The following is a 27,109-nucleotide window of genomic DNA, read 5'->3' as shown; positions in this document are numbered from 1 at the left end:
TGACATGAGTGACTACAAATTGGCAGTTGGATCTTGTGAACAAGGCTGGGGGAACAGGACTGCATGTGGGAGAGGAGAGTGTTCTTATGTGAAAGAGAAAAGGACCAAAGTGTTTTCCCCCCCCACCCCCGCCACTACTCCCTCATCCAGGACCCAAGCACTTAGCCCTCCTTCCAACCCCCACACTAACCTGACTGGTATACCCAGCCCAGAACTAGCTGCATGGCAGGGCAGCTGGGTGCCTCCTGCTGGGGTTCCACCCATGATGCCCAGTTAATTGAAGCCCCAACCCTCCCCTGGGGGCTTGTTCCCTGGGACAGGGCAGGCCCCACAGGCCTGGGCAGCTCCCCCAGACAACCCGGCTCCCCCAGCTCCTCTGGGGTGTGGGGAGGGGGGACCCAGAGATCTAAGCCCTAATTGACCTCCTACTTGTAGATATTGTTTTTCTCCCTCAGGATCCAGGTCCCCAAATCGTCAGTATTTCCAAACTTCTCTCCCTCACCAGAGTGCCTGAGGCCCCTTCCCCTTCTTGTACATCATTCTCCCCTACATAAGAGCCAGGTACATGGCACCCTAGAGCCTGGGATTGATGATGGAGAATTTCCAGGTGTAATTAAATGGGTGTTGATTAACCAGTCCCAGTTATTAAAGACTGAGACCCAGCTATGGGCATTTAGGAGGGCCTCTGGGGTCTCAGGGGAGCTTTGCAGTCGTGGGGAGCGGTGGAAAGATCACTACACTTAGGGGCAGAAGATCTGAGTTTGATTCTACTTCTGCCAACAACTATCCATCCTAATTATGGGCAAGTCTATCCTGCGCCTCAGTTTTTCCTCTGTGAAATGGGGATAATAAATACTTCTGCCTACCCCAGAGGAATGCTGTCAGGATCAAATAAAATAATCTGTGAAAATGTTCTGTAATAATAAAAGCATTATGCAAATTTGTAATAATACAGATTCTTAGATAATGGGAAAACAGTGAATTTGTAGTAGGGGGCACAGGCTTCTCGCAACACCACTTTAAAGGGAGAGCTTAAGAGAAAGGCCTCTATCTCCCCACCAGCAGCACTATTGCCAACAAGGATTTTAAAAGTGTTGGGGGGGGGTTCCTACCTTTGCCCCCACACTCCATTTCCCAAAGGGATTTGGAGGGGAAAGCCTCTACTTCCCCCTCCCAACATCATTCCCAAGGGGGATTTGGAGGGGGCCCTCTACCTTCCCCCAAAGCCATTCCCACCATTCTGGACCACAGCCCAGTTAAGCGGATTAGTTAGTCCTCAGGATTCCAGTCTGGCCTTAGAAATTACTGCTCTGATGCATGTTCCCAGAATTCTCCTGCTCTTTAATAGGTTCTGTCCCTCCCACTGAGGCTATGGCCTTTCCTGACCTATCCAAAAGACATGGAACAGACAGGAGGGCCCCAATGGCTCAGGACAGGGGAGAAGGGCTGGCCGGCTGTTGTTCAGCAAGTCTTTTACTTCTCAATTAATCAAATTCTCTCTTTCCTCAAATCTCCAACCTTACCCTCTTGCCCCATCAGGAAACTTAACTGCCTACAATACAAAGGTTGGTCATCTGTCCTGAGTTTCTTTTCCCACACATGGAAGTCTTCCCAAGTTTTTGCCACCCCTCCCCACTTCCTTCTTGTCCCTAAGGAAAAAAATATCTATCCTTTCTAATGTTTGGGACTAACTACCACCTTCCTACTTGTGCCTATGATCCCAACTACTCCAGCATCCCCAGGGACATTTTTTCCAGCATCTTTAATCTCTCCCTGCCTTCTGGCTTCTCCTCAGCCTACCAACATGCTGGGTCTCCCCAGCTTAAAAGAAAAAAAAAAATCTTCCCTCTATCATTCTACTTCCACCTGAATTATCCTATGTCGGCTTATTCCATGTACTATGGGATATCTTTCATGATCTCACTCCTCTACCCCTCCCCCCAAGTATATGCTTATCTGTTTACATGAAGAATATAATCTCCTTGAGGGCAAGGAAATATCTTCTGAGTTTTTATATCCCCAGTGCTTGGCACATAATTGTCATTCAGTGCCTCCCAAATGGCTTGAATTTCTAAATTGTTAGAAAGTAGAAGTGTGTACTTCTGAAATCCTTAGAAATCTGGGTTCTGTTTCCATCAAAATGGTCCCTCCAGATTTTTCAATCTTTTTTCTGTCCTCATATTCCTTGACTCTACCATCATTCCCTTATTCTTCCCCCTCCCACCTTTTTTAAAGAAACACTACACTGTCCTGGTTCTCCTTTCCTCACTCAAATGTGGGAATCCCCCAGTGGTCACCACTCTGATCCCAGAATCATATTTTTGGAGGTGAGACTCTTAATAGTCATCTAGGTCAGCTTTTCATCTAATTCAGGAATCCCCTCCACAATATCCAACTCTGCTTGAAAAATGGCAATAAAAGGGAACTTATTCCCTATAAGAATAGCCTAGTCCATTATTAGACAGTTGTTTTACAGTTTTTTAATATTAATGTCTGCCCCATATAGAATTCCTGTCCATTAGTCCTTAATTTCCCTCTCCTGTCTTTCAATCTGTCACATCCTTCCTGAAATGTAGTGACAAAAACTAGAGTGTTCCCTATGTGATCTGTCCCACAGTGACTTCAAAAACTAATGCCTTCCCAACCTAATTGAATTTATTTTTCTTGATGTCATATCATCAGCACATACTGTGCTTGTAGCCTAGCGATAGCCCCTTATCCTTTGGCATGAACTATTTTTTCTCTCCATCTCCTTCCCCCTCCCAACTTGTGTGATTTCATCCTTTTATAACTGTCTCATCATTCCAGCCTGTCAATAATGATAACAGCTCACATTATATAAAGCCTTTTAAGGTCTGCAAAGGGCTTTCCTCATGGATCTGTGATCTCGTCAGTATGGGTATCCTCTCACTTGATGCAGATTGAAATTCATCTATTCCCTCTAAGCTTACAGAAATCTCATACGTGACCTCCCCTAAATCTGACACAGGGCATCTGCCACCATATAAGGGGCCTCCCTTCAATCTTCCTGATATCTCAAGAGTGCCAATGTGGGGGGGGGGGCGGCTATTGGCTACTTTTCAATCTTCTAGTCCCTCTTTTAAGAACAAGAGTGGGGATTGAAGGCATTAAAATATCTCTGGATCCTGAATCTGATATCTAAAGTAACAGCTGTCCCTTCTAGCTTTGCACATGTGAAAATCTGAAGGTATCCTAGACAGAGCACTGGATTCAAAATCACAATTCATGACTTTAATTGCTAACTTTGTCTTTTATTAATACAGATTATGTGACTCTGGGCAAATCACAACTTTCCATCATCTGAAAATCTGAAGGCATCCTGGACAAGGGCACTGGCTTCAGAATCACAATTCCTGATTTTAATTTCTGACTTTGTCCTTTATTATTACAGATTATGTGACTCTGGGCAAGTCATATTTTTTTTTTTGGGGGGGGGCTTCAGATACTCGTGTGTAAAATGGAGGAACTGGACAAGGTTGCCTCTAAAGATGCTTTCCAGCTCAAAATCTCTAATCATATGATGGGAGAGACATTCAGGGCCATCTACACCTTCCCATAAGCTGAATATGAGCCTTCTCCCATCCTCTAATCTTTTTTCCTTCTAATCTCTAAATCTGGATCCTGGATCCATAGTGAGCCTCAGACTGTTATGATGTTTAAAAGAGAAACTCATCACAATGTTTAGGGATATTCAATTTTGTTCATTTCTACTTGACTCTTGGTTAGAGTCCAAATAACCTTATAAAGCAGATATAGATGTCCCTTTTGAATATAGAATTGTAGGCCAGGAATGACTGATGTAAGTCCCTTCCTCCCCCTTTTTGTTGTTGTTATTGTTGTTGTTGTCTGGATGCCTTTCCCTATTTCATTTTTCCCGAACCTAGAATGAAGGGAATATCTATGGAAAGAGCTTTGATAGTTTCTAAAGGGAGGGCTTATCCTGTCCAGGGAAAGCACCAAATCCTGAGCATTAAATTACCAGGGAAACTACTCCATAGGTAGTCTGCCTGACTGTCCCTAATATACACTAATGTTACAGTGGGAAAAGTGCTGGATTTGAAGTCAAAGCCCCTGGGTCTGAATCTTGCCTCTGCCAAATACTATTTGTATGAACCTAAGCAAGATTGGTAAGCTTCTAGAGCCTCAGTTTCCTCACTTATAAATTGAAAGGGAACGATTAGATGACTCCCAAGACCCCTGTTAGCTTTATAGCTATGATCCAACATTGCACAAAACAGAGCCACAGGGAAGTAATTGTAACATACTATCAGAGACCTCCTTCTATGAGGGTTAACACTAATTCACTAGGCAATACTCCTTGAAACCTGCTCAACCCATTGATACTCTCAGCAACCATGTACATCCAACTTCGATACTTTCTATTGACCCACAAGGATACTATGAAACAGCCAAATGCCTCCTGAAAAACTACTTCATTCTCCAGCTCTCCCAAGCTAGTATCTATCAAAAAAGGAAATTAGATCAGTTGCATGATGGGGTCCAAATGAATCTGTGCTGGCTCCTAATGATCATTGTTTGCCTTAACAAGATTATAAACCGTGTGTACTGCACTGCCTACAATGGACAGAAGCCATCTTCTTTCTTCCTTCTGAATAACAATATGACTGTGAAATGGAGGCCCATCTCATCTTCTGGTGCTTCTCCCATTCACAATTCCAATTTTACTGGCAACAGCTCAGCAATCACATCAGCAGATTTTTGGATTTTAAAGCCGCTAAGAGCTCTCTTACAACCATTTCCCTTATCTAGGACTTTAAATCCTGGTTTACTGTGTTTGTCTTATTCTTCTCAATCTGAGATAAATCTCCTAGTTAGAAAAGATGGAAGAACAATAGAATCCTTAGCTTCCTTCCACGTTTAATTCAAATGTCAGCTTCTATGGAGTCTTTTCTGCTTCTAATCGTTGATACTATCTCCTTATGCAAAATAGTCCGTTTATTTTTTCTATTTACAGGTTGTAAACTTCTGGAGAATGTAACCTTTGTGAGAGTAGTGATTGTTTGTCATCATTTTTGCATGAGAGCATTATGAATTTAGACCTCAAAGACTCTCTAGTCCAACCTCTTCATTTTACAAATGAGTAAATTGAGGCACAGAGGTGACTTGTCCAGTCATATGGATAATAATGCACAAAGTAAGCACATAAATGTTTAAGTCGCTTAAATGTTTGTCTCAGTTTCTTCAACTGTAAAATGGGAATGATAATAGTATCTAATTCCCAAGGGTATTGTGAGAAGTTAAAGAATGAAGAATTTAGCACAGTGCCTGGTACCCAGTAGGTATCTAATAAAAGCTTATTTCCTTTCTTCATCTATTGAATTCTAGATGATGGTAAGCTGGAGGAGGTTCCCTATACTAAAGAAATCATAACTTCCCTTCTATTCAGCTAAATAGTTAATTGTCCTCTCTCACTTGTTAACATTACATCATCACTCCAAGAAGTGACTTTTATTTCCTTATTGCCCCCACAACAATTCTTGGTGTGCTCAGCTCCCACCCATCTTCATGACAGTATTTGTACAGAAATGCTCCAGACTTTGGCATTCTCCTCAGTTACCTGTGCTCACTTCTATTCCTTGTACATACTGGTTTAAAGCTAACAAGAGCTCCCAGAAGAGCCCCATTAATGTCTTTAGATCATTCTCTTTTCTTCTTCATAGAATTGTTGACACAATCCTGTGTCAACAGAATTTCATTCTTGGAGAACATCCCATCCCTCCTCTTCTGTGTGTACTCCAAAAGTGACATCACCTGTTTTCTTGAACCTCACCTGCATTCTCTCCACTGCATTTCTCCCAGTAGGTTTGTAAATTTCCACATGGGTGTCAATCTTGATATACAGTACTATTCCAAAGTACCCTCAGTTAAATGTTTCTTCCCCTTCCACTGTACTCAACTAATGAGTCCATTCCACCAAGATTTGGGGATACTAATAAAATTATTTGTATTTTATTATATATTTTATTGTATTATATTTTGTGCTTAATCTCTTTTCCATTAAAGTTCTCCCTTCAGTACCTGGTCAAGAAATAGGAATGCCGATTCCTGAAAGCTGTGGTCATGCTCCACAAGTTTTAATAGTTCCTACCAAGATAAAAATGCCTTCAGTCTTAGCTATTCTCACCAAGACAATTCCAAGGGATTTATGATTTTAAAAAATGCCTTCTGCCACCAGAGAAAGATCTGATGGAGTATGTGAATGCAGATCGAAGCAGACTTTTTTAACCTTTTTTTTTTCCTTTTGCAACATGGTTAATATGAAAATATTCTGCATGACTATGTGCATATAGACATACACATTTATGCCATATAGATCATACACACAGAGCTATCTCCATATTTCTATCTAGACATAATCAGACAGATAATGGCATCTTTTGACCAAGGTAACCCATGAAATGGTTTTCCAAGGTACAGCGGATTATGAGAGATGGATGATGGTAGCATTCATGCTGATTAAATCATCAATCTTTTGATACGTGGAATCTTCATAACTAGAATCCTTAAGATTCTGAAGCCTTGCTCTCAACTCTCTTGAATTATTTCCCCATGAGGCACCTTGTCCATCTCCAATTTTCTTCCTGTGCCCCCACCTAGTATTCTTCACAGGAATCAAGCTTACACTTTAACCTGAATATTGACAAGTCTCCAGCCAAATATATTCTTGGATCGGAAAAGCCCATCATTCAAGTACCCCAAGCCATATCCAGAAAAACTAATTTGCCACTACACACATATACTCATTCATTTATATATGTGTGTGTGTGTACATGTATGAATGTATTCACACATTATTTGCCATCACATTTAGACAATATTGATATGAAGAGGTAGATAATCTCCAATGCTTCAATTCCTGTGCCTTTCTTTTCCTTCCAAAGTCCCAACTTTCACCTGGTAGAAGAGAAATTCTACAAATGTTTTAAAAAATGCTTTGATTTCTTTCCTGGGACTTTAAAGTCCCTAAAGATACATTCCAGAGAAAGAGCAAAGAGCCCTCTGGAGGGGCGGAACTGGGTTGGGGGGGAGTGATTTAGCCTGGAGCAGACTCAGGGGAGAGGCCTGCTATTCCGTGTCAGAAGGGCCGTCATGTGAAAGAAGATAAGACTGGTTGTAGAGGGCACAGCTAGAGCACCAGGTAGAAGTCATTAGGGGGAAGGGAAAGCTCCCTAAGGTGACCGTAAGAGACAGAGTGTTCCTCCCAGATTTTCAAAGTATGATGACCATTTGTGAGCATGCTGTAAAGAGAATTCTTGCCCAGGGATGGTATGGCCCTTCCCACTCTGACTTCTTGTGGGGCCCCTGGACTGTGAGGGGCAAGGTCTGGCCAGCCAAGGAGGAAGGACACCCGGGTTCTAGCAGGTGGAACTAGGCTAAACCAGCCAGGCAAACCGTGCTAGATCATCCCACTCCCCTCTGACCTCGGTTTCCTGTGGCCTCTCCCTGGCTCCCTTTCTTCGATTGTCTCTCCAGTCTTTCCTCATTCTCTCAATTCCTAAGCATTTCTGCAGGGTGCTCCCCTCAGGCTTCTTTATTTCTCTCCCAACACTTTCTCCCTCAGTGATTTCATCCACTCTCATGGCTTTAACTATCACTCCTACCTAGAGGCTGGCCAAATCAGTCCCACTCACCCTACCTCTCTGCCCTCTGTTCTGCCTGACAGACATGGGGGAGTCCCCGCTATCACAGACGCAGCAGGTTCAAAACCACATTCATCCTCCCTGATTAACATGGTCGCTTCCCTCTTTATTTTGTTCATTGCACCATCCTCTTGGCTACCCAGACCTGAAACTTCAGGGCTTGAGCCCTCCTTCTCACTTCCCACAATCAAGCTTTTGCCAAGTCCTGCTGATTCTATCTCTGCAGTATCTTTTCCATCCTTCCTCTCCATTCCCACGGCCCCCACCCTAATTCAGGGCCTCCTTTCTTACCTCTCCCCTGGACTATTACAATAGACTCGCCTGGTCTCCCTGACTCCACATTCTCCCTGCTCAGACCCATCCTTCACACTGATGCCAGAATAATCTTTCTATTAACGCACAGGCTTAATTACGTCTTGCCTGTAATAACAGCAAGAACTCACATTTCTATGGCGCTTTGTAATTTATAAAGGACTTTCTGCACAACAGCGCCGGAGCTTGATAATGAATCATTTTCTTCCCTCGTTTTACAGGTGAAGAAACAGAGGCACAATGAGTTTGAGTAATTTGCTCAGGGTCCCACACTCACTCAAAGCCAAGTCTCTGCTTTCTAGGTCCAGCCTCTTCTAATACCACAGAGCCTCTTGAACAAGACTATCATTTGGGAGCACTGCAGATGACCTGGGCCATTTTTAAAAACCAGACCCAGGGTCTGATCCAGGCACAGAAATTCAACAATAAAAAACAGACAAGGAAGATGTTTATGAAGGTCAGCACCTTGTCTACAAATTAAATTTCTTAGCTGCCTAGCAATCTTGAGGACAAGCGACATGCAGAGCCATTATATGCCTGGGGCCCCAATCTGGCCGGCTCTCTGGCTGTTGCGCCAATCTGCCTCTCACCATGTGAATGAAGTTCTATTATTCTGATTTTTTTTTTTTAAACGATGGGAAGCGTCTCATCAACCGCTTAACTTTCCTTGTCTGTCTCTATCAGAGGAATGAGGGAGATAGTGATTAGATTGTAGAAGAATGTGGGCAGAAAGCCCCCAAGCCAGCTGCTTCCATCAGGAGGCTTCCTGATTGGCTGAGTGGCTCCCGAGCTGGGCCTGGATGTTGCAGTTCATGTGGGTGAATTCCCACTCGGAGTGTGGAATATTTGGGGGTGGCAAACACCATTCTCTGAAAGGCAACTAGAGAATTCAGTTTAGAGAAAACCAGAGATTACCCTAGGCTTGGAGAACCTGAGCTAGATAGAATAGATAGGAAAGTTTCGGGCACCACCCAGGCTGGAAGTAGGTCATTTTCCTTGATGTACATTCCTCATCACCCTGTGCCAGTGCCTTCTTTCTGAATCTGTAAGTTGGCTAACGTCCCTCGTAGGTAAATCTTTACAAAAAACAATGTACCTCTGGTATACAGTGTGTACAGCGAAGGGCAGGGATTATAGGAAACAGGGTGGAAGCTAGACTAGGATCCCCCACTGTAGGGGTAGCAGCAGGAGGAAGGGGAAAGTTAACAGGTAACTAGGCAAGGAGCAGAGGTGCCCGGGCCCAAGAAGACAAGCCAGCTTGGCTCACACACTGACTTCCTGAGGCCGCAGAGCTGTAGCCCCCAGCAGTAGCCTCCTCCCTTTTCTCACCAAGCCTGGCACCCCCCCCCCCCGCCCCACCCCCCCCAGCTCCTCTGCCCAGCAAAGCCTTTCTCCCTCTCTGGAGGCTTCCCTGGGCCCCGTGGGCCTGCAGGGAGCACTCCCAGTCATTCTTGCTGATGCAGTCCTCTGAATTTGGGTATCTATGACCTGCTGGCCCCCTCAGGTGACCCCAGAAATGATGTGGAGAAAGGAAAGGCCCTCAGCAGGCCTGGCTGGGCTGAGATCCCCACATTCTCTTCCCCTGCCTCGGTCCCGTCTCCATAGCCCAGTCGCCGTGAGCCTCGAAACAAGGCTCCATCTGTGCCCCAAATCCTAGCCTGCCTGAACGGGACCATGGGCAGCTCAGTGGTGGAGAAGAGTGGCCCCCTTGTGGCCACTTGGTGAATAACCGCCCAGCCCCTGCCTGAAAGGGGCTCTGGGAAGACTCCACAGTCCTGGGTCCAGGAGGCAGCAGCAAGCAGAGAGGAAGCTATGAGCGTTTATTTGGGGAGAGGGGGGAGGACAGGGGTCAATTCAGTGCAGGCCCCCCCACCGTGCCCCAGGGCAACTCAGTCCAGTGCCGGGTCCAGTGTAAGTGCTGAGGAGCGGGGGGTTAGGGCTGGTGCTTGGGGACCATCCCCGCCCTTCCCTCCGCTGAGGCCCAGTTGGTCCTGGAGTCACTCCCAAGATGGGAGGATGGATCCTCTCCAGAGAGGGCTCAGGCCTCTGCGGGAGAGCCGGGGGGGTCCTGGGGGCGGCCCCTCCGGTGCCGCAGACTCTTCTCTTCATCCTGTAATAGCAACAGCCTGGCGTGGGTCCTGGCCATGGCCAGCTCAGGGCAGAGGGACAGGGAGGGCAGAGGGGAGACAGCGGGGGGCGGGAGTCAGGAGAGCTCAAGGGGAAACGGGGAAAACACCGGCCATTTCTACTCACGGTCTCAAAGGTGCTGTTGGGAGTCCCTCCTCCAGGGGAGCCCCCTTCGTCTCGGGCTCCGTCAGGTCCGCCATCCTCCTCGTACTCTGTCAGACAGTCTGACTCCTCGCCTGGGATTCGGGAGACAGTCATGGGCTGACGGGGTCCCCTCGGCTGCTGACCTCGCCCCCAGAGCCCCAGTCTCACGTTCCCCTCCCTCACCATCAGCGTAGCTGTCAGACACGTAGCTTTTGGTCGGCTCAATCCGGGACACGATCTCTGCTAAGTCAGTGAAGCCAGCGCTGGGACAGGTCAGAACCTGAGGAAGCACCAGGGGAAGCTGGGCGCCTGTGGTGGGGGCGGGGAGCCACCCCACCATGGGACTCAACAGGTATGTGGGGGCGGGGGTGGGAGTCACCGCCCGGGTAGGTTGGGGGGAGGTCAGTGACTCACATCGGTGGTGCGCCGACTCTCGTTGAGGTCAGCAGAACGCCTGTCCCTCAGCATCTTCTCAATGATGTCCCCACGGCTCCAGCCCCCAAAGACCACTTTCCCATGCTGGTAACCCACATCCTGCAGGGCCGAGGGGCAGGGGCTCAAACGGAGATCTCCCCTCCCCCCGTCTCTTCCTCCATCAGGACTCCAACCCCCAGCCTTGACCCCCTCCTCAATCCCACCCTCCCCCCCCCGCCCCCTCCCATACTCACATAGATCTGGTCAAACTTGCCAAAGTCCATGGTTTTGAAGCAGTCTATGGGTGGGCGCAGATACTCACAGTAGGAGCTCGATTTCACTATCTCCAGCTGCCGCACACAGGACACGTAGGCCAGGCGGGACTGGATCTCGGCCATGTCCGGCACCTTCAAGGGAACCAGGCATCCCTGAGCCCCGGCCGTGAGAGCCTCTGCCCCGCGCTCCGGCTCGGAGGCTCCCTCACCTTGACCTTCTCGGCCCAGGGGTTGAGACGTTTCCAGAGCAGCCACCAGCCCGACAGACTGTCCCCATAGTTGCTGAGGTCAGTCTCATCCTGACTGCCCACGTCAATGGCTATCACGGTCTTAGCCCCCATGTTCCGGGCGATATCAGCTGTGGGCAGAGAAGGGCAGTCAGCCAGGACAATGGAGGCTGGAGGGAGGACAAAGGGGCCGTCACAGCGCAGCCTCGGGAGGGACACGCGATGTTTCCAAGAAGGGCGGCCTCTGAACCCCCCCCTCCACAGCACATCCTGCCAGTGGTGACCGGTCCCCTCGGTCTCTGGGAGGGGCTGCCCAAGGCTGGGGCCACAGGACAGGTGGGAGAGGAGCCACCATCACAGGAGGGGGACCAGGGAAGCGGCTCGCCCCCCCCCCCACCCTGTGCAGCTCTCGGGGGGGCTTTCCTGCTACTCTGTGTGCCTGTGTAATCTGCATTAACGGTGCTTGGATCTTCAGGACCCAAAAGGGGCAAGCAGGAGCGCCTGTGCTGGAGGGAGAAGGGGGTGGTGGGAGGCAGAGCGGGATGGGGAAACAAGGGGGTCCAGCCCCACGAGCTGGGAGGGACAGAGGGCTCACGAAATCTGGTCCAGAACTGCTGGGGCTGTAGACTGAGTCTAGGGGGCATGCTGGTCTGCAGGCTCCCGGGCATCCCCGTGCCCACATCCACACATGCTCACTTGTGCCCACCTGCGCTGCCCTGTACCCACCCCAGGCCCAACCACTTGCCTGGCAGGTTGTTGATGTAGCCGCCGTCCATGAGCAGGTGGCCGTCCTTCGGGTCACAGAGTGGGGGCAGGTAGCCCGAGAGCGTCATGCTCGCCCGGACGTACCGCCACAGAGACCCTGCCCAGGGAGGGGGGACACCACGTCAGGCCCCCCACCCCAAGGGCCCCCCCTCACCTGAGGGGGAGCCAGGAGCAGAGCCCCCCGGTGCTGACCTGGGACATTGTTAACATAGCACCCATCCACCAGGTGGTGCCCATCCGAGGGGTCACACAGGGGGGGCAGGTACGGGGTGTAGGAAGAGCTGGCCCGGACGTACCGCCACACGCTGCCTGCGGGGGACAGAGTGGGAGGGGGAGTGTGAGAGGATAGGGGGACAGAGGTGGGGGAGGCAACAGAGTGGGGCAGAGTATGGGGGAGAAAGGAGGGCCGGGAAAGGGACAGAGGACCCTGGACCTAGCCACATGCGCCCTTCAGAGAAGGGCAGACCATGAGGGACAGAGCACAAAGAGGGGGGCGGCAGGAAGCACTGGTCCCCACACAAGGGGACAGAGAGGAACGGGAGCTTGAAGGGGGGAGAGTGACCAGGGGCCTGGCAAGGAGGCTATCAAATAAATGGAAAAGAATAGGGGAAGAAGGCCGGGGACCTGAGCAGAGATATAAGAATAAAGAGTAGCAAGAGGAGTACTGTGCTATGGGGGGATGGGAGAAGTGAGGAAGGAGGAAGAGGAGAAGAGGGCACGCTAGGTGAAGTTTCATCCCAGGGGAACTGGGGACCTTTGGTGGGAGCCCCATGTCTGCTCCCAGCTCAGGGCCTGTGCGTCCAAAACATCCAGAGGGTCCCTGGAGGGTTAGCAGGTTATCAGGTTAGAGGTTAGAGGTCAAAGGGGCTGGGGAACCCTGGACAGCACCCCAAGGCAAACAGGCAGCTCAGCTGTTAACAATGTCTCAGATGGCTCAGCCCCGGCTTCCCCTGCATCCAAGCCCCCGGCCTCCATGGCCCTTTAAAGCTGAAAATCACCACTTCCCCAACCTTCATCACCCTGATCCCCTCCCTGAGAATCCATTCCAAGAGAAGCACAGTCCAGCCCTCCTCCACGGTTACCCCAGGGACAGCGCCAATGTTACCGCCAAAGGGTTAGTATGTGAGTGTTCCACCTGCGCAGGACCAGGCCCTGACACCCTCCCTGCTCCCCACTTCCTCAGCGGCCAATTCCCCCAAAGGGGGGTGCGGACACGGGCCCTAGGAAAGAGGATCTGGGAGGGCCTACCGTCCTTGTGCACACGCATGGCCGAGGCTGTGATATCTGTGGTTACATTGAAGTAGGGCAGCCACAGATCCTGGGGGGAGAGAAACAGGGATTAGTGGGCAAAGATGGCGGAGGGCAACAGCGACCGGGGGAGACTGATGGGAATGCTGCTAAAACCTCACTTTTGGTAGGAATTACACCTACAGATTTGAAGAAGCATTATAATGATAGCTAACTATAGAGCACATTAGGGTTCAAAGCATTATAATAATAGCTAACGACATAGCACATCAGGGTTCAAAAACACTTTACATTATCTCTCATTTGATGTTCTTAATAACAGTATCTTAAGAAGGAACCTCTTTCTCTCTCTCCCTGTGCCCTCAGGAATATAACTCCAAGGATAAAACTTACACCTTTGGAAGTACATTTAGTCTCAGAAGGGAAAAGGGAAAGAATAAGGGGAAGGTACAAGAAAGGGGAGGGGACACACATAAGAATGAACATCTTTTTAAGCTTGCTGTCTCCTCAGCCCTTAGAAAATAAGTTTCCTGTGGGGAGAGATTGAGTGGTTCTTTGTACTTCTATCCCTAGATAGAGCCGACATATAAATGCTTGTAGATTGACTGATGGATGAATGGATGGGTTGATGTGGAAAAGCTATCAGTCTCCAAGAGGTCCTTAACAGACTCCTTTGGGCCATCAGTCTGAAGAAGCCTGAGGACCTCTTCTCAGAATCACGTTCTCAAATGCATAAAATAAAATACACAGGATTATAAAGGAAACCAATTATATAAAAAGACAGCTATCAAAATTTTTTTTAAAAACCTGTTCAAAGACACCAGGTTAAGAATCCCTATTCTAACTAATGAATTTTTGGTAGAATTTTGAACTGATTCAGCCATTCTAGAGACCAAAATACTAGAAAACTGTACATGACCTTTGACTTGCTTAGCAACACTATCACTGGAGCTGTATCCCAAAGAGATCAAAGAAAAGGGAAAAGGGCCTGTATAGACAAACATATTTATAGCAGCTTTTTTTGTGATGGCAAATAAGTAAAAATTGAAGAAATACTCATTAATCGGGGAATGGCTGAATAAGTTGTGACGTGATTGTGATGGAATCGTGGTATAGGAAACAACAAGCAGGATGCTTTCAGAAAAATCTGGGAAGACTTATGTAAACTGATGTAACGTGAAGTGAGCAGAACTAGGAAAACACCAGTTCACAGTAGCAGTAATAACGGAACAATGATCAACCGTGAAGGACTTTTATATTCTGGTTAAGACAATGACATTAGGCAATTTCAAAGGAACCTGATGAAAAAAATGCCATCCACTTCCAGAATGACTACCCATGAACTCTGAGTGTAGACTGAAGCATATTTTTAAAAATTGTTCTTGTTTTGTATGTATGTACATTTTCTTTTTCAATTTGGCTAATATGAAAATAAATTTTCTTCAAACCAGTGCCAATTGATCAGTGATGAACAGAACCAGCATAAGAACACTGGGAAACAAGTGTGAAACACAACATAGCATTTACACTCTTTCTGTTGTTGTTTGCTGGCATTTGTGTTTTTCTTCCCTGCTTTTTAAATCTGATTTTTCTTATGCAGAAAGATAACTGTATAAATATGTATACATATATTGTATTTAACATATTTAACATGTCAGAGACTAGCTGACATCTAGGGGGTGGGGGAGGAAAAGGAGGGGGAAATTTGGAACAGAAGTGTTTGCAAGGGTCAGTGTTGAAAAATTACCCATGCATATGTTTTGTCAATAAAAAGCTATAATTAAAAAAAAAAGGAAATACATTTTCCATGACTTCACACATATTGCTTGCCTTCTCACTGGATAAGGTAGAGGCAGGAGGAAGGGAGAGAATCTGGAACTCAAAATTTTAAAAATTCAATGTCAACATTTTTTACATGTAGCTGGGAAATATTGAACAAAATAAATAAAAATATATTTAAGAAAAAGAAAAAAGCACCACCGCTAGTCTAAGCTGAATGGGCATGATGGGGATTGTCACCTCTGAAGCTTGGGAGGTGTTAGACAGGAAGTGGGCAAAGTGTAAGAGACAAGAACCTCAAGACAAGAAGTAGCAGAGATGCTAAAAAAGGAACCTGGGAAAGGGGAAGGGAGAGGAGTGGAGGTGCAGGGGGAGACTTCCAATTTCAGGGAAGAGAGGATGTCTATTCTCCTTTACACGGGTGGGAATATTCATGGGGGAAAGGCTAAATAAAATGGCAGCTGGGGCACAGGAACTGGTCTGGTCTGACAGGTCGGGCAGCTACAGGGCACATATGGGGAAAACCGAGTGAGAACTCCTGCCATGAGCGAGATTACAGCACGGAGTCTAAGTGTAAAGATGAGGCTGCACTGAAGAGAATGGAGGTAACTGCCAAAAACCAGAACATGCCAGAGAAGGGGCAGCGGCAGCAGAGTGAAGACAAGAAAGTCTGAAGCTGGAGGACTAATGCTGGGAGCCAGGGAGGACGAGCCTGACATTCTCAGGAAGGCTCCTGTGCCCATACCCTCCAGGTAACTCAGCCTCATCTGTGGGGGATGTGTCTGCTCCTCTGGGAATCAGGTGGGAGGCTCAGAAATCTGAGCAGCAATCCCAGGCTAATTACGGCATCACCTTCAGCCCATGCCCAAAGCCCTGGGGCACGAGGTTTGGCAGGGCAAAGGAAGCAAGGCCTGAGAGGAAGGTCATGGCCACTGGGTCGTGGGGGGCCCAGGAAAGCCAGACCAGACAGAACAAGGGCAGGACAGGAGGGAGACTAGGGAGCCCAGCCAGGGTCTGCCCAGGAAGACTTCCCACTGGGTAAAAAAGGCTCCGGTCCGATCTCTCGGAGCTGTGGGTCTAACAGACAGGCCCAGGCCCCGCTCCCCTGAGGCCTCCCACAAGCTCTGCCGAGCACAGGCCATTTGCCACAGCCTCTGTCTCAGAGAGAAAAGCAAAAACGGGGAGTGCGGATCCTTGTGGCTGTGGTACAATGGGACAGGAGGGCGGGCCAGTCCTGGGCTCCAATGTGGAGTCAAATTTCCGAGGCTTGGCCAAAGGAAGCAGGTGAGGGAGTCAGCAGGGCAAAGGGGAGGGTGAGAATAGGAGAGAGATGCCTGAAGATCAGGAAGAGGGTTGTGAGAAGTGCAGGGTCCTGTAAGGAGGGAGGCAGCACCTCAATCTGTCTGTCCTGGAAAACGCGGTGGATGCTTCGGTTGAAAGCAGAGCCTGAGAACATGGAGGTAACGGGGTATGTGAGGTCCAGCACCGGCTCAAACACTGACGTCATACTCTGTGGGAGACGTGGAGAGAAGGTCAGGGAGCTTGATGCTAGGGAGCATGGGAGCTACCAAGATTCACAGGGAAATGCCTAGGGATCTGAGGGGGGGACAGGGGCCACTGAGGTTTGTAACAGTCCTGAGGGGCTCAAAGAGGGATCTCAAGCCCGGGGGCAGCTGGGGCTGGGGGGAAGGGCCTGGCAGTACCTTGGCCCATTCACGAGCACGCTGCTTAGTACGACTCGCACTGCGTTCTTCTGCGTAAAGGGCCCCAATGAAGGAACCAATGGATGTGCCGCCCACCATATCCACGGGCACACCAGCCTCCTCCAGCGCTTTCAGCACCCCGATATGGGAGCAGCCCCTAGGGGCCAAGGTTGATGGTCAGCCCCTGATCAGAAGCTAGCCTCTCCTTAGTTCCTTCCCCCCTCCCCGTTGTCTATCACTGTATACCTGGCCCCACCTCCTCCCAGAACGAGGGCAATGGTGTTCCCAGTCAGCACTCGTGCCAAGCGGGAGAAGTCACTGTGGCGGTCAGCCCGGCGTGAGAAGACCTTCTCATAGAGCTCTCGCTGGAGAAGCAAGGGGAGGAGGCGTACTCGGTGGGGATGGCAGGAAGTCCGGGCAGCCAGTGCCCTGCTCTGGGCACCACTCCTCCGCGCCGTGCGCTCACCCACCCACCCTCCCTCACCCCCAGCCTTAGCGGTACCAGCTTGGCAGGGCTGCGACGGGAAAAGAGACGACGTGGGCAGCGCAGGTGCAAGTGGCCTGAGCACCAGCTGCGCATGTTGAGCCACTCCACTGTGCGGGTGGGCCCAGGACCTTCCTCCCGATGCAGCAGGACCAGCTGCTTCAGGGCCCGCACAGCTGTGCTCTCCAGCCTCTGCTCCAGCTATGCAGGGAACAGAAAGGGGACCCAGGTCAGAACAGAGCCACGGGGCCAAAAGTCAGGCACATTTGGCCCGGAGAGGGCAGGGGTCAGGACCTGGCCAAGCGTGGGCTCCTGGTCCCCCAGGCCCACAATGAGGATGCAGTCGGCCTGGCGCAGGCAGCGCACAGTCCAGGGGGTCAGCGAGCCATCTGTCTGGTAGAGCACGATGCGGTGCGTGTCTTCCTGCTGGGCCAGCCAACCGGACAACCGGAACTCCTGGATGCTACAAGAGGCTTGAAGCATTAAGTGCCAGCACCAGCAAAGGAGCCTGGCCCCTACTTCCTCCCAGCCCCCTCCATCCTGAGACTCCCACCTATCCAGGGCTGAAGCCCCGAGTCGGGCCCGGATGATGTCGCTGTTGAGGAGCAGAGTTGGGCCTGGGGGAACAAGGAGACATCTTAGGGAACATCCCCTGTAACTCTGCATCCCACACGGCTTCCTTCCACAGGCTCCCTCCCCAGGGCCGGCCAAGGCACCCCCTCTTCCACACTGACCAATGGCTCTCAGGGCATGCTGCAGCTCCAGGGTAAAGGCCACCATGGGCACCTCTGCACAGACTGGCAGCACAGCCACTGTTGCAAGGTTACTGGCTGGGTTGGTAAGTTCCGAAGGAGGCGGCACACCAAGGCCTGAACCTGGAGAGAGACCAGGACGCATTCTGACCCATCCATATCCTCTCCCAAACAATCCCTCCCCTCTCAGCCCCATCCCTACATCCCTCTGCACGGCTTTGGAGTCCTCCCTGTCCTTCCAATCCTCTGCCTGGGCTCGAGACTCCTCCCCACCCTCCAGACTCTCCCCTAATCCATAAGATGCAAAGTGGTCTTCTTGGGCCCCAAGGGAAAAAAAAAGGCAGGAGTGAAAACAGGGACACAATCAGCACCCAAAAGTCTCCAATGACTCAGGTCAGAGGACTGCATATCAAGCCGCTGGGCTATCTGTTGGCAGGATGGGGACCATGTGGACTTGAAGATGGGAGGTGCATGCAAAAGCCCAAGCTATTACACACTGTAGGAATCTCAGGCTCTGAAGGGAGGACAGGTGCCTCTGTGATCCCAGCTGTGAGGCTGAAAGCACCTCGAAATCCCAAACCCCACAACAATAAAATTCAAGATGAAAACACCAAGCCAAGGTAGGTGGAAGAAAGGGCAGACAGCAAAGGGCTCTGGATGGAAATCTAGAAAGCAGCAGTCACCTAGAGCAGATACGTGAGACGTGGGTCCCCTATTTCCATTGTGAGAAATAGGGGGGGCATCACAGTCCCAGAATGCCATAAAGAAGCCCCGAGGAGGAAATTAAAGGTTAGAGAAAGATCAGAGATTTTAGAGCTAGCGGGGGCTTTGGCAGCCATCTAGTACAAATCCCACATTTTACAGATGAAGAAACAGACCCTAAGAAAAAGCCTTGCCAAGATCGCTCAGCTAATAAAGTGGCAGAGCTGAGATTGGACCCTGTGAGGATTAAAATTGTCCTATCTACAATAAAAGAGACAGGCAAAGCAATCCCTACAGCCCCGCATCCCTGAACTCTAAATCAGAGCTTTTTCTCCAGCACTGCCTTTATCTAGAGATGTCCTAGGAAAAGGGGATCCTTCTCTGTGGCCCCTTCTCCTCAGAGAGTAAAACCTGTGATCTGTTAATGCTGCTTATCCTGTGGCCTGGAAAGCAGACAAACTGCTAAAGCAGCAGCAAGAGATACCCGGCCCAAATCCACAGAGATGCCCAAACCCACCCAGGCTAGTGGGAAGGAACAGGGAGAAATAAGTTAAGGGTCTGGGGAATCCTAAAGAGAGCTGGCAAAGCCTGCAGCAGCATCCACCCCCAGACCCAAGCAAGGCAAGGACTCTTAAACCAGAAACTGCAGGAGTGAGCCAAGTCACTAGGTGAAGAAAGGGTCAGCGGCCACCCCAGATGCCCAGGGACTCTTGGAGAAACAAGGGAAGAGTAATTACTCTTTCATTCCTTCCTTTCTCTGGGCCTGTGTCTTCTCATTCATAAAATGAAAGGGATGGGCTAGGCCGGGTCCACTGACTACCCTTCTTCATGACAAGAATGTTACAGAAGAGCAGAAAGGGAACATGGGGATTCACTAGCAGAAGCCATAGAACATATGATCAAAAAGACAGTGAAACTCATGTTCATGGGAACTTGAGGCTCCCCTAAAACAGGAAATCAAGATGGCATCTGGGGTGGTCCTGGAGAGTGTGGGAGCTAACAAACCCAGCCTTATGAGAAGGAGCTTTGTTAGGAGGGTACAGCACCAATGCTGCTGCCTTCTTCACTGCTAAGCCCTCGGTCCAAAGCTCATGCAAAGGTGGTCAGGATGCTGCTGTCAAGTCCTGGGAAGGCCTAGTCAGAGCTAATTGAAAAGTAATGTGGTACACTTGGAGACAGGAAGACCAGAGTTCAAAATCTCCCTGAGACTAGCTGTACGAAAGGAACACTCGTCAGCAAAATGAGCATCCTCACAGTAGTGAGAAGGATTAACTGAAATGATTTATGGAGCACTTTTAAGATTTATAAAGTGCTTCCCATCTAAATCAGTTAAACAAGTGATAGACTGGAAAGCCACAACCATGCTAACTCAGGCCAGAAGCTGCCTCTGAATCACAGGTTCTACTAGAATATGGTTCTATTAGAATCACATTATCAGCAGAGACCAAAGGTAAAGAAGGGATGTTTCTAGGTCTGTTTCAGTCACCGTAAAATGGAGATAAGAATAAATTAACAACCTAGCATATCATAAAGGGTAAAGTTATGGTCCTGGCAGCAGACCATGTCTACTCTCTGAAAACCAAGTTAAGGTCTAAGTGTGCTCAGCACTGAGAAGCTGTCCACCAGAAGCAGACTCTTTGGCCCAGGTGACTCAAGAAAACAGAAAATCACAAAATGTTCCTCAGGTCTGGGCTGCCCCTATCAGCTCTCCAGTGATGATCACTGAAGGGCACAAAGTGGGAGGGACAGGTTTTAGACCTTCAATCATCATTAACTTAATCATGCCCCAAACAGAAGATGTTTGCCCACTGAGTCAACATGCTCTTGGAGGCACTGAATGGTGTCAATATTGACTTTATGGCATAAAGTGAAACCAGAAAATAAGGGCAAAGTTCAGCTTAAAGCAAGGAGGGTTCACAAGTCTTTCTGAGAGAGAGATTAAAGAATTTGGGGGAGTTGTTTTTGTCATAGACCCAAAAGGAACAAGAAAGAAACATCATGGAAAGGGCCATGGTATGATCTCACTTTGCAGTGCTTGGGATGAGCACAAGTCAAAAAGCCAAGTCAAAAATCAGGAACAAAAGAACAGCTTGTACAAGGAGGACATGGGTGGAGCAGCTCTTTCCACCTCAGGGAAGTCCTTCTAAACTAATAAAACACATCTTTGTCCTCTTTGGGGGGAGGAGGACTGGGAGGGACAAGGAGGAAATCACGGGCGTGGAATTTGTTGTCAGATGTGGATGTTTGGTCTGCAAGCATTGCTTAAGTGTCCTACAAGGGAAGGTTCAGTGGGAAAGAGAGAGTATATAAGAGAATTATTGTAATGTAAAAAAAAAAAAATCTCCAATATCATCTATTTTTTTCCATTGGGGTGAAGAGAGTCCTCCAAATTAAATCAACATGGAAGCCTGGATCTAAAGCTGGAAGAGATCACATCTGTTATCTACTCCCTCATCTTTCAGAAGAGCAAACTGAGGTTCAGCGATATATATCAAAAAACAAGTGATTTCAGTACAAGCATGGGTACAGCAAAAGATGGAGAAAAAATATTCAAAAAGTAATCATCTCAATGACGGACAGAAACAACTACACCCAGAGAAGGAACACTGGGAAGTGAATGTAAATTGTTAGCACTACTGTCTATCTACCCAGGTTACTTATACCTTCGGAATCTAATACTTAATGTGCAACAAGAAAATTGGATTTACACACATATATTGTATCTAGGGTATACTGTATGTAACACATGTAAAATGTATGGGATTGCCTGTCATCTAGGGGAAGGAGGGGAAAATTTGGAAAAATGAATACAAGGGATAATGTTATAAAAAAAATTACTCATGTATATGTACTGTCAAAAATTTTTTTATAATTATAAAATTAAAAAAAATTAAAAAGTAATCATCTTGCTTCTGCATAAAGCCTTCCGAGGAAGGAAGTCCATTCAACTTTTTTCTAGCTATAGAAAGTTGAAAAGTTTCTCCTGACATTGAGCCTAACTCTGGTTTCCTGCAACTTTACAATCAGATTGCTTCTGCTTCTACAGTATGGGGACAAACAGAATGAATGTAGTCCTTCTTGAAAGGGCAACAAAAACAGATACTGTTAAAAATACAAAAGGATATGCACTATGTGGTAAAGTACCTTGAATATGGTACCTGAGCTGTCATCTGTTTTTTTCAAGATTTTTCTAATGTTCCAAAACATTCTACAGAGCCCCAGTAAATTCACAAGTAGATCAACTACCAAACTGCTTGAATAAAATTGAAGATTTCAACTGAATGTGCACCCAGTCTCATGCTTTTGTAGTTTTTTATAATTAAAAAAAATGATGAGAGGTTTGCCAATTAGTGCTATTGCTGTCCAATCTGAGTCTTGTTGCTATTGAATTTGTCATCCTTTATTTGTATGAACTGACACAGAATAAAGTGAGAAGAACCAGAAGTAAGAACCATATCACAAAGACAAAAAAAAAAAAAAAAAAAAAAAAAGACTTGCCAATGCTGATCAGTGCAAGGACCAACCACATCTCCAGAGGACAGAGGATGAAGCTTATTACCTCTGCCTCCTGATGGGGGGATGGACATTTCCAAGGCCATCCTCTACAAAGCCATCAATGGATCTTCCTAAAGTCTGAATCAATAAGCTCTAGTGGCTTCCTATCACCTCCAAGAGTAAATATCCAACCCTGTTTGGCATTCAAAGCCTTTCACAACCTGACTCCTTTTTACCTTTTCGGTCCTCTTCTACCTTACTCCCCTGCAGAGATACAGTGATCCAGTGGGCCTCTGGCTGTCCTTGAGGAAGATTCTCCATTTTCCAGCTCTGGGCATTTTCACCCAGAGCTAGAATTCCCTCCTATACTTGGAACTCCCTCCCTCCTCACTTCTGCCTCCTGGTGGTCCCTGACTTCCTTCAAGTCTCAGCTAAAATCTCATTTTCTACAAGAAGCCTTTCCTAATTCCTCTAATGTTCATATCCTCCCCCCACTGATTATGTCCAATTTATCCTGCACAGATTTTCTTTGTACATAGCTTTTTGCACATTGTCTTCTCCATTAGATGGTGAGCTCCTTAGAGAGGGGACTGTCTTTTGCTTTTCTCTATACCCCAGAGCTTGGCCCAGTGGCTGGCACATGGTAGGCATTTAATAAATATTCACTGACTGATTGCTGACTATCTGCTTCATTTAAGTCATTGTGGAGATACCACAAAGTGGTTGGAGCATCACGTCTGTAGTTCACACACCAATGATAACAATTAGCTCTACTTCCATGATCACCAGCCCAATATTCTCCACCATGTTTCTTCTCTCTGGCTCCTCCAGGAGGTACTTACCTAGGTTATGCTCCTGTTACACAGTGCTACTGCCTTCTTTTTTGCTTTTCTCCATCCCCACTCACTGAAATGCTACCTCCCATTCAAGATCTTTATCAAAAGCTCTCTCCTCCTCAATGTCCCTTTTAATCATCCCAGAATTTCTTCCATTCCTTTTTTTAAAAATGTCAATTACTTGTGCGTGAGTCTTCTGTCCTTTACCTGATTATTAACCTTTTAAAGGAAGGACCATGACTTATCCTCACCCTTAATAGCTTATGAGGTAGGTACATGGCAAAATGGTGAATTAATGAATGGCTTATGTTTATTTTAACCTAATTTTAAATGTATTTCAAGGAAAAAAAACTATAAATAAAGCATCTATCAATGTGATTCAGAGAGTTCCTGTCTCTCCATGTGGAAAAAGGAACCAAGAGACATTCCCTAATAGATAACCTACAGATAATGGTCAAACAGTCCCTCAAGGAAAAAAATACAAATTATTAGCTACCATTTGAAAGGCTGCTCCATATCACTAAGAATAAATTACTGAGAAGCAAAGCCTCACATGGCATGCTCTCTCTGGGGCTTAGATGTGCTCTCATATCACTTCCTTGGCAGACAAACCATCCGGGTCTGGGAATAAACAGTTGTGTTTGATTGCAAAAACAGTCAGAGCTGAGATGAGCCAGGATAGTCTGGGGGACTGAAAAAAGAAGATATGCTGGAAGTTCAGAGTAAGAAGGGAGAAGAATACTTCTGTACCAGCATCATCCCAAAGGGGCAAATCCCAAAGACTAAAAGCCTACATGTAAGGGCCCTTTAAATGGGAGGACACAGTGCATCGGGAGATTGAGGCCCGGAAATAATTTCTGTGGATATTAGGACTGCCCTTGGGCGGGATCCTGGCCATATTGAGATAGCTTCGTAATGGGTGACTCTCTTGCTGATTGGCTGTGTGTGTGACCTCACAGGCCCTATGTAAGCCCACTGCAGGCAGCAACTGCTCTCTTTAACCTCCTGCTGTTCACCCTGGCTCCCTAGCCTGGGTGGCCAAGCCAAGATGGGTAGCCAAAAGAGGTAAGGGTTTTGGTAGTGAACACATGGGTCTTCTGACCAGGTGTTCACTCGGGAACCAACAAGTCAGGGCATCAAGTCAGGGCATTATGTGAGTAGGTATAATAAAGGCTTTTAAGATTACATGTGGTTGTTCTTGAGTGCGCTACCGGTTATTAAGCTATAGATTCAAGAGATTGTGGCCAGAGACCTTAGAAGGCCTCAGAGGAGGCGAGCCGGGTAGAGTTCACACTGCAAAGGACAGTGGTCAAAGGTACTCTGGTGGGTCTAGGACAGACTAGTAATTGTAACTGCCAGGATAGCACGTTACACCTACAAGTCACGAGAATAAGAAGGAACCTTAGACTTCCTGGGTTGGAACCCTCATTTTATAAAGGGGAAAACTGAATCTTAGACAGAGGAGACTTACTCAAGTTAGAGGCAGCAAGAAGCAGAATTTGAACCCAATTGCTCGACCATCTCAGAGCTGGTGGATCTGTGCCCTGCAAAGCCAGCTAAGCCTTGTCTTGGCCATGCCCGGACAGTATCCAAGGAAAGGACAGACAGTTTGAGAAGCTGGCAAGGGTGTGTCCACAAAAGGAGTAGACACAAAACATGGGCCCTCGGGTGCCTGGGGGTGTGAGATCTACTGCAGGGAACTTCCGTGGCCAACTCAGATTTCAAGAAAGGCTTCTTCTGCAAGGGAGCGGAGAGGAGCCCTCAGCAGGGCACAAAACAACACTTTCTATGCCACAGGACCAAAAGTCTTGGGAAGTTCCTCTGGTGTAGTCCCCTTCATTTTACAGAGGAGGCAACTGAGGCCCAGAGCAGGGAAGTGGCTTGCCCAGGGTTACACAGCAAGAAAAGCTCTGAAGCAATGTTCAGAATAGATTTCCTGAGTCTAGGGCTCTACCCACTACACCATCCGGCTGTTTAGGACATTCTGCCAACTCTCAGACAAATACAGAGACCGTTAAAAATACGAAAGGATATGCACCATATGGTAAAGTACCTAGATTTTTTTAAAAGTTAAATGAGTTAGAGGAGGAAATAGACAATAAAACTATACTTTTCTCTCTCAGAACTAGATAAATTTAATCAAAAGATAAACAAGAAAGAAGTTAAGGAGATGAATAAAATTTTGGAAAAGTTAGACACAATAATAGGTCTCTCGAGAAAAGTGAATAGGAATAGAAAGGTATATACCTTTTTCTTAGCAGTATATGGCACTATTATATATATTATATAGCAAATACATACATATATTATTATATATCTAATAATGCTACATTAACTATAAAATAATATTAGGTCATAAAAATCTCACAACCAAATTAGAAAAACAGAAATATTAATTGTATCCTTTTCAGATTATGATACTATAAAATTATATTGAATAATGGGTAATGGAAAGATAGATTAAACATTGAATAGAAACTAAATAATGTAATTCTAAAAAATAAAGTGGATCAAAGAACAAATCACAGAAACAATTGATAACTTATTAAAGAAAATGACAACAATAAGACAAGATGCCAAAATTTATGGGCAGCCAAGATATACTTAGGAGAAAATTTAGATTTCTAATTGCTTACATCAATTAAAGAGGGCAAGAACAGATCAAAGAATTGGGAGTGCAACTAAAATAACTAGATTTACATCCAAGGACTCTGATAAAGGCTTCATTTCTAAAACATAAAGAAAGACTCACATTTATAAGAGTACAAGCTATTCTCTAGTTGATAAATGGTCAAAGAATATGAACAGACAATTTTCAGACAAAGAAATTAAATCCATTTTCTAGTCATATGAAAAAAATGTTCTAAATCATTATTGATCAAAGAAATGCAAATTAAGACAACTCTGAGGTACCACTATACAACTCTCAATTTGGCTAAGATAACAGGAAAAGATAATGATAAATGCTGGAGGGGAAGTAAGAAAATTGAGACACTAATATATTGTTGGTGGAACTGCAAACTGATCCAAATATTCTGGAGAGCAATCTGGAACTATGCCCAAAGAGCTATCTAACTGTGCATACCCTTTGATCTACCGTATCACTACTGGGTCTATATCCCAAAGAGCATTAAAAAGGAAAAAGGACCCATATATGCAAAAAAAAATTTTTGTGTGGGCAAGGAACTGAAAATTAACTGGATATCCATCATTGGGGAATGGCTGAATAAGTTATGATATATTATTGTTCTATAAGAAATGATCAGCAGGATGATTTCAGTGAGGCCTGGAGAGATTTATATGAATTGATGGTAAGTGAAGTGAGTAGAAACAAGAGAACATTGTACACAGCAACAAGATGATGTGATGATCAACCCTGATGGACTTGGCTCTTTTCAACAATGAAGTGATTTGGGCCAATTCCAATAGACCTGTGATGGAGAGAGCCATCTGCCCCAGAGAAAGAACTATGGGGACTGAATGTGTGTGTATCACAACATAGTATGTTCACCTTTTTTGCTGTTGTTTGTTTGCTTTTCTCATTTGTTTTCCTTTTTGATTTTATTTTTCCTGTGCAGCATGATAAATATGGATATATATATATATAAACTGCATATGTTTAATATATATTGGATTACTTACGGTCCAAGGGAGGGAGTGAAGGATAAGAAAGGGAGAAAATTTTGAAACACAAGGTTTTGCAAGGATGAATGTGGAAGACTATTTTTATTGTATTTTGAAAATAAAAGGCTATTGTTAAAAATAATAATAATAAACTAGAAAAAGAGCAAATGAAAAATCCCCAATTAAATACCAAATTGGAAATCCTGAAAATCAAAGTACTAAAAGTAAGAAAATCACTGAATAAATAAAACTAAAAATAAATAAAAATAAAATGGTTAAAGATAAACCATCAGCTAATTTGTTTTTTAAAAAGAAAAGAAGAAAACCAAATTACTAATATCAAAAATGAAGAGTGAATTCACCACCAATGAAGAGAAAATTAAAATTAATCAAAGAAATCAAACTATTGGGGGCTATTTTGCCCAATTATATGACAATAAATTTGATAATCTAAATGAAACAGATGAATAGTTCTACAAAAATATAAATTACTAACATAAATGGAAGAAATAGAATACTTAATTAATCCAATCTTAGAAA

At 46.5% G+C, this 27,109-nt stretch overlaps 1 protein-coding gene across 4 annotated transcripts in view; it reads right to left on the bottom strand.

Moving 5' to 3' along the window:
* Positions 1 to 9,799: 9,799 nt before the first annotated feature.
* The window catches only part of PNPLA6 (patatin like domain 6, lysophospholipase), a 40,183-nt gene continuing 22,873 nt past the window's right edge, over positions 9,800 to 27,109 (bottom strand). For all 4 annotated transcript variants that reach the window (XM_074300598.1, XM_074300612.1, XM_074300616.1 and 1 more), the window contains exons 22-36: positions 17,895 to 18,035; positions 17,714 to 17,777; positions 17,455 to 17,623; positions 17,179 to 17,361; positions 16,923 to 17,041; positions 16,677 to 16,833; positions 16,367 to 16,483; positions 13,195 to 13,264; positions 11,927 to 12,043; positions 11,164 to 11,312; positions 10,934 to 11,086; positions 10,680 to 10,799; positions 10,449 to 10,545; positions 10,248 to 10,357; positions 9,800 to 10,104 (exon numbers count right to left, since the gene is read on the bottom strand). In XM_074300598.1, coding sequence (XP_074156699.1) covers positions 10,033 to 10,104; positions 10,248 to 10,357; positions 10,449 to 10,545; positions 10,680 to 10,799; positions 10,934 to 11,086; positions 11,164 to 11,312; positions 11,927 to 12,043; positions 13,195 to 13,264; positions 16,367 to 16,483; positions 16,677 to 16,833; positions 16,923 to 17,041; positions 17,179 to 17,361; positions 17,455 to 17,623; positions 17,714 to 17,777; positions 17,895 to 18,035 — 1,838 coding nt within the window. In that variant the 3' untranslated portion in view covers positions 9,800 to 10,032. The remainder of the gene's footprint in view (positions 10,105 to 10,247; positions 10,358 to 10,448; positions 10,546 to 10,679; positions 10,800 to 10,933; positions 11,087 to 11,163; positions 11,313 to 11,926; positions 12,044 to 13,194; positions 13,265 to 16,366; positions 16,484 to 16,676; positions 16,834 to 16,922; positions 17,042 to 17,178; positions 17,362 to 17,454; positions 17,624 to 17,713; positions 17,778 to 17,894; positions 18,036 to 27,109) is intronic.

The sequence above is a fragment of the Sminthopsis crassicaudata genome, chromosome 1, assembly GCF_048593235.1.
Source record: "Sminthopsis crassicaudata isolate SCR6 chromosome 1, ASM4859323v1, whole genome shotgun sequence".
In the NCBI taxonomy this organism is placed as follows: Eukaryota; Metazoa; Chordata; class Mammalia; order Dasyuromorphia; family Dasyuridae; genus Sminthopsis; species Sminthopsis crassicaudata.
The sequence above is the reverse complement of the archived record's forward strand: the minus strand, read 5'-3'. Positions and strand labels throughout refer to the sequence as shown.